General features: G+C 33.1%; 2 protein-coding genes across 7 annotated transcripts in view; one reads left to right on the top strand and one right to left on the bottom strand.

The window, feature by feature from the left end:
- The window catches only part of LOC117172553 (toll-interacting protein-like), a 40,330-nt gene extending 37,565 nt beyond the window's left edge, over window positions 1-2,765 (top strand). The window contains exon 6 of the mRNA XM_033360609.1: window positions 2,550-2,765. Coding sequence (XP_033216500.1) covers window positions 2,550-2,660 — 111 coding nt within the window. The 3' untranslated portion in view covers window positions 2,661-2,765. The remainder of the gene's footprint in view (window positions 1-2,549) is intronic.
- The window catches only part of LOC117172552 (peroxisomal membrane protein PEX16), a 74,057-nt gene continuing 69,221 nt past the window's right edge, over window positions 2,744-7,579 (bottom strand). For all 6 annotated transcript variants that reach the window (XM_033360602.1, XM_033360605.1, XM_033360606.1 and 3 more), the window contains 3 exons: window positions 4,345-4,630; window positions 3,326-3,429; window positions 2,744-3,259 (listed from right to left, as the gene is read on the bottom strand). In XM_033360602.1, the coding sequence (XP_033216493.1) occupies window positions 3,004-3,259; window positions 3,326-3,429; window positions 4,345-4,630 (646 nt within the window). In that variant the 3' untranslated portion in view covers window positions 2,744-3,003. The remainder of the gene's footprint in view (window positions 3,260-3,325; window positions 3,430-4,344; window positions 4,631-7,579) is intronic.

Below are 7,579 nucleotides of genomic sequence, written 5' to 3'. Positions count from 1 at the left end.
TCCCCACTACTGACTCATACCATATCTAGGACCTAATATCTTTGGTAGTATCACATTGCAGTATTGTAGTACTTAAAATTTCTAGATACTTTTCCTATTTTTTATGCTATTTTTTTTCTCGTTAGTTTTAATTTAGTAACTCGATACACACCCAACAAAAGAAAAACACAAATGAACATAAGCTACATATGCATCGAGATGTCAAAATATAATATAGAGTAGTGGGTAGAACACGTGACGGCGCAACTGCCAATACGCTTGTGCGCGAAACAGCCCCTGGGTTTCCATTGGTGGAAAACATGAACGAATTCATGGACATTCGTGGTTCTACCTCTCTTTACCAAATACACGGAGTGATACCACCTCTTACTATTCCTTCGAGAATGAAACATTTAAGGCCATATTACGAGTGGGTCACGTGACCAGATTCCTACCCTACCCTCACTTTTTTAATTTCCCAACTTATTTTCACATGAAGCGCCACATCGAGTTGAAAATTTGGGATAATAAATAAGAAGCACTAAGAAAGATCGGTCTGGTCCTAAATTTGAATAATTATGAATAAAAAAATTATTTACAACAAAAAACTTTTTTTATAATTATGCAACTTAAGGATCAGACCCACTATTCTTAGTGCTTCTTGTTTAGTATCCCAAATTTTCAAATCGATGTGGCGTTTCATTTGATTATTATTTGGGAAATAAAAAAAGGGGCGGTAAGGTAGGAATCTAGTCACGTGACCCACTCATCACATGGCCTTAAAGCATTTCATATTTTTGACTGGATACTGGAAATTGAGAAAATGCAACTACAGTGAAACTCTTTTATAGCGCCGAATTTGGGGCTGACGGTGGTTGGCAACTTACTCATTATAGTCCGCTCCGCTTTTGTTTGTTCACGTCTGAGTGCGCGTCTGAGTGACAACCACAGATCCCGCGCACCCCGCGCAGCTTCTGTTACACCTACATGCGCCGTGGCGTCAATTCTCAGAAGGGCTATAGAAGGGTGGGCTATTGAAGGGTTTCACTGTATTGGAAATTGAGGTGTTTAAAAATTACCAAATTTAAAACGTAAATTCTGACAATTTGTAGTTATCACCCCATCGATAGAAATCTTAGAGTATATGCTAAGAATTCTCAAGGCTGTGAGAAGCTTTGAGAAATTTTCCGCAGGCACTCAGGTAGATATATTTAAAGGTCCCGGTAGCTCGTTTAAATTTTTTGAAAGTTTTAAAATGTTCTTTTCGAAATTGAAAAAATACGATCATAAATAACAAGAAAAGAGGCTATCTCAATAGAGTAGCTAACACTCAAGGGTCCTTTGTTAAGCTTTCGGATTAAAATTTAGAAATAGATTTTTTTTATTTGCATAGTTAACAGCCTGAAAAATAATAATACGGAATCTACGGGGTTTCGATGATTTCAGATATCTAACTTTTTTTTAAATCTTTAAAATTGGAATTAATACAACGTTTCTTGTAAATGCAATGAGATACGCCAAAGAGACAACATTTCTTAATTTAACTCGAAAATTGTATATTAGTATATAAGTTATAATTATAAACAAGTATAATGAGAAAATTCATCAATTAAAAAAAAGTGATAATAATTTGAAGAAAAATGTAAAAGGGAGAGTCGGGTTAGCGACGGCCAACTACTGTAAATAACTCTGCCCGCCCGGTACGTGATGAATACAAAAGAACCATTATATGACTGTCGCATCACTTTTAAAAGGACCTCTAAAAGAACCTTGAAAAGAACCCAAATTTCTCTTTCTCTGAGACTAAATCATTCAAATCGAAAATGCAGGTAGTCTCAAAGCGGCGAGGCTATTTCGCCTGAGAATATTCTGAGATTTCTATCGCCAGGGCATTAAATTAATTCTAAATTCTGTATCATAAATAGTTTTAAGACGAATTTAATCATAAACTCATAAAATCATAAGTTAACAATAAAAACGTATGAAAGGGTTGGGTTTCCTCAATTAGCGATGAGCACGGAAATTCGAAATCTAGTGACATGATAGCGAACCGCAGAAGAATTGTGACACGCTGCCTATGATTTGAATGCGGCCAAAATACTAATTAGCACATGTGAATCGAATTTTTAGAATGCATTTTAATTTGGTCAAAAAACTTATTTTACCATTCTTTTTCATACTTCAAAGCTGTTTTTAAATAATACGAAAATAGATATTTGTCGAAACTGAAGTATTTCAGGTGGAATTTTCATCGTAATTATATAGTAAAAAACGCGTTTCCTAATCAATATTTTTTGTCGAACGAATTATTTTACTAATTGAACTTTCTGAAACCAACTGTCCGATTTGCCATTCGTTTTAGCTTTAGTGGACTATTTCCTTTTTCCGATACCTAGGCATAATTACAGAATGAAAGTTCATTCATTTTTAACTAAGATTGACGTAATATGCGAAAGCTGTTTTCTATGTTTCGGAAGCTTGATCAAATTGACTAAGGTAATCAGAATTTGAAACAAATCCACTGAAACATACATGTAGTTTGTAAAGAATATCACGTTATTTTATTTCAGATTGCTGAAATGTTCCCAAACATCGACAAGGAGGTGATAAAATCGGTCTACGATGTCCAAGGCGGTCAAAGGGCGACGACTATAAACGCGTTACTACAAATGAGCGAATAATTAGGTCTACGCGCATTCTACCCGTGTTTGAAACGCCATATTTTTACTTTCTGCTTAAGTGTATTCCATTCAGGATGTAATATATTTGTAAATTATTACCATTTATTTGCATAGTGTTTAATTTTTACAAATCTGCCAACTTTCCCATTATATCAACCTTAAAAACTGAGTGGAATGTTCGTGCAACATTGTGAATTTGAATGTTTTTAAATCAAAAGTTCACTAATATCATAACTTAGACGTTAAATTAAAGCGAATATGAATATGATATCTAGATTTTTACCAATCTAAGCTACTTAATTCAGTAGAACTAAAATACTTTTCTATTACAAATATAACTTATTTAACAAGACCACATGTAAAAGTAGGTATTTTGCCAATGCGGGAGATGCTTAGCAATTGGATTGGCAACAATTCTAGCGAAAGGCACCGTTCTCGAAATCAAATCGAGCAGAGAATATATCCTCATGCGACTGCAATTGTCATAGAAAGGCGATCGAAGCAAATAGAGAAGTAAGCCTATTCTTCTACGACAGATTTCTTCCTTCTCTTCTCTGCTGAATTTCGCTGCTCTGGCTTCTTGACTAAAGAGCCGCAAACTATAATGAAATTAAACATGAAAATATTGCCCATTTTTTTTCAAGGAAAGAAAAAATTATTCTTACCTTGCAAGGTCTACGATGAAGGACAAAACCCAAGGACTCCAACGTTTCTGCCCTCTGATCGATAAACATCCGAGGTGCAAAAGCGGTTTGATTACATAAAGTGTCTAAAAAGGAAGCACGTGAATCGTTATAAGAAACATAATTACATGCTGGTTCCGCAGTACATCAATTCCTTAATATTGGTACTAAAACTTTTGAAACCATTCAAATGACGTTTCAACGCTTGACAATTTAGCAAATTAAAAATTAAAAATCCTCAATTGCATTGTTTCAAATAAAATGTTGTTCTTTAAATGTAAACTCTTAAAAATTGATAAATTTTCAATGAAAAAAGGAATTTCATATTCAAAATATTTTAACTGTTAGTGCTTAAAATCTAAGATGTAACTGGAACCTTTAAAATAACTAAATTTCTTTTTAGCATTAAAATGTAAGTAACTGATTTTTGAAAGCATTAAAATTATACCTAAGGTTTTAAAGCAGTAAACATTTGAAAATTTTAAAATTAAAGCGAGCAAAATACAGAATGATTTTGAAGTTAAAGAAATCAAACAAATTTCACATTGAAACATTTAAAGTTAACAGTATTATTGAAAACTGAAGGCATTCAAAATTTAACGACTGTGTATTAAACGATTTCAAGCCTGGAAAACTGACCAATGTTATGTTCAAAGTATTTAAAATTAAAAAAATTAAAACGTCTTCGGTCGCGCAGCCCCTCGACCTACGACTCGTTCTGCAAAGATTGCACTCGAAAAAACAAAACGTCTGTTTTCCTTCCTAGATGCATCATATACTATTTACTGCTTATTTAAAAATATCTATCGAAATCCTATTTATTTTATTTTTGATAGTGCATTTGACATTTAATGTCAAATGAAATAATTTCTCAGACCAAAATTCAAAATTATTTTGCTCCAGAGCCCCTGACAGAAATTCCAGAGTTTTCTACCCTTTGCTTCCACAAAATGAATTAAATTTTCAGCTCAATTGACGTCTAATATCAATTTGTTACTCACTTCTGCAAGAATGATGTTTTTTCTCGATGAAGGACTGCACTGCACATTCGATTCCGATCTGTCTGAGCAAATCGGAGGAGCAAGTGGCGTCCACATGCGATTTGGAGCTATGTTACTGTTCCTAACGCTTCTAACAATAGCACCAGACCGTTTCAAACAAAATCCATCATCCACAGGTCCTCTGCCCTCCTGTTCCTTAATCTTTTCGCGATTTAAAGGAGGAATCGCTGGAGTTTGTGTGACGCGCTCTTTATAGCGGAAAACCAAAAGCAGCCTTAACGCTGTCCTTTAACAGAGAAATAAATGTTTTAATCATTATTATTAATTCAATTTAGGCAAAGGAATTATAGAGACCAGTAAAAAATATTCTGTCATTATAAACTAACCAATCCAGTCTTGTACAAAATATCCGGTTTATTCCTCATTTTCAATATTTTCCCCGGTAGAGAAATTCAATTAAAGAAATTTAAAAAAACATTTACTTAGTTTATTATATTTTGCATGTGACTCCAATCAATTAAAAGTAAAAATATTTAAACAATTTAAAATCTGAAATAAAAAATCACCGTTGAAAAACGTTAAGCATTTAATTTAAAATTTCACAATTTTAAACTGAAATTGTTTCAAACTCGAACAATTACAAATTGAATGGATCAATATTAAAACTTTTTAAAGGGACAGCCTGTGATAATTAAGCAGTTTTATTTAAAGCCTTAGAAAAAATCTAACTTTAGTTTAATAATTGGAAACTACTTAAATTTTAAATCTTCTGAGCGAAAAACATTTGAAAGAACAATTTATATTCAGAAACATATAACTCTAAACTGATAGTCTTTATAAATTATATAATTTAAGTTGGAACAGTATTAAAAGCTTTAACATTCGTCAATTTCCAATTAAGAGCATTTGAAAAGGAAAGGGTTTCAAGTCCATCTACATAGGATCCCGATCCAAATGTACAGTAAATGATTTTCAGTGAAAAAATGCTTCAAATTTGTTTTTTTTTTTTTTTGTATTTTCGAACCTGCAGACCAAAAATTCGAAAGCAAAAATTGAGAAAAATGAACATTTTATGCACAAACACTTGTCAAAGTTTCAATTTTTACATGTATTTTAATATGGAATAGAAGCTTCTAGTGTGTCCCCCTAAGGGTTTACATTTTTCTTGTCCTTCCCTATTACTTTACACAACCCCCACACACTTACTTGGTGGTGGGAGGGGGACCTAGCGTTTAAGGTGAGTTCCGAACCACCAAGAGCAACAGCTTTAAGTACTTCCAGAGTGCGAGGAGGGAATAGAATCCGCAAACCGACAGAGTGGGTTCAAAGCCTACGCTTTAGCCCCCATGACCACCGTCCCACTTCACATGTATTTTAATAGAAAAATACTTATTTTAGTGAAATGTTTTTTTTTTTTCAAAAACTCTGATAGATTTGGCTAAAAGTTTCACATTTTTTCGATCATACTTACTGAAACAAAAGGTTCTTGCCCAACAACTTGAAAGATTAATGATTTTTTGTGTATTCAACATGTTTTAGGGGTGTTTTCATACCTCAAGCATCCAAAATCACTAGAGATTTTCTATCCCGCTGTTACGGTTTGAAATCACTTTTAAATAAGTAGTGGAAGCATCGATAGCTAGAATATATGACTTTGAATTAATTTTAAGGGATGTTTTAACATCCCTTAAACATTTAAACCAGGAAAATCGCATTCCTTAATGAACAAAAACGCGAGGGATGTTCTGATTAAAATATAAGGGTAGTAAATGAATTAAAGTAGTAAATGAACTAGAATATATCTCAGAATTTACTTGAAGGGTTTTTTACTATCCCTTGAACACTGAATCTGGAATATCGAGATTTCTCAATAACAAAAATCACGCGTGGTTTTCTAATTAATCAATGATGATAGGATATCATAGTAACATACGTAGGAAAGGTGTAAGCGACAAGGATATATGTTTAGATTTTTCACAAGGGCTGCTTAATGATCCCTTAATTGGACAAGCAGAGAAATTAACATTTCGTAAGGAATAAATCACCAAAGATTTTTTGTATTAATAGTCAGGTCTACAAAATAACTTTAAAACATACACAGGAAGCGTCTTTCAGCAGGATTTCTAATAGAGTTTATTGACAGAGTAGTTTAATCATATCTTAGTTATTGATTCAAGGAAATCAATATTAGATACGAGATAAAGAACCTGAGATTTCTGTATTAACTCTATTGGCCCTTAAAATCGCTTTAAAACATACACAAAATGTGTTTCTTTGCAAGATCGCTGTTTGAATTTATGATAAGAGCAGTGTGAATCCTTATCATCAAAACAAGGAAATCGATATTTTATACTGTATAAAGTACCAGAGAGTATTTTATTAATGCATTGATCAACAAAAGGGTGTTGGTTAAATCGGACTTTAAACTATTTTTTTATAGGTACAGCACTGACTCAATATATATTTTTTCCGAAGGATTTGCGAACGAAAGAAAGAAAACTGGCCGAACATCCGGGGTTTTGCGATGAACGGTTAGAATCGTTTGCATAAATACAGTTACAAGACACACAGTGCATTTCAATTTTGTCTGCATTTTTCTCTATTTCGCAATGTAGTTCGCAAAATTTAGGGTCACCATCATCAAGACGTGGCCCTTTGAAAACCTAGTATTTCTCGAGAATTCTTCTATTATATCAGAAATGTAAGTAAAAAATAAATTTGCAAACGATTCTAACCGTTCAAATGCTGTCGTCTGCTACCCTCTGATTTCTATCTTTCGCAAAATTCAGATTTGTCGTGAAAATAATCATTTCCTCAACAAATCTTTGGATTTTTCAACATTTGATTGATCAGAGGATCTCGCAATAACCCGGATATTCGACAAGTTTTCTTTCTTACGTTCCCAAATCCTTCGGAAAAAATATATATTGAGTCAGTGCCGTACCTATAAAAAAATAATTCAAAGACGGACTTAAATAACACCCTTAATCATCCTTAAGTTATAGATAGCATAATAAGGATAAGAAGCTATGGGAATGTGTATTAATTGTTGCTTTTACATCGTTTAAATTTTGAAGGAAGGAAATCATTATTTCTAGGTAAATGCAGTCTCAAGAGTTTTTTGATTATACTATTGAGAAAAGCAATCACTTCAAAAATACGAATCTAATCCACGCCACGCTCTAAAAGAATAAGAAAATTGGGTATGTGACCGTTAAGAACTGAAGCAGCGAAA

The sequence above is a fragment of the Belonocnema kinseyi genome, chromosome 5 (assembly GCF_010883055.1).
Source record: "Belonocnema kinseyi isolate 2016_QV_RU_SX_M_011 chromosome 5, B_treatae_v1, whole genome shotgun sequence".
NCBI lineage: Eukaryota > Metazoa > Arthropoda > Insecta > Hymenoptera > Cynipidae > Belonocnema > Belonocnema kinseyi.
This window is presented reverse-complemented; position numbering and strand designations above follow the sequence as displayed.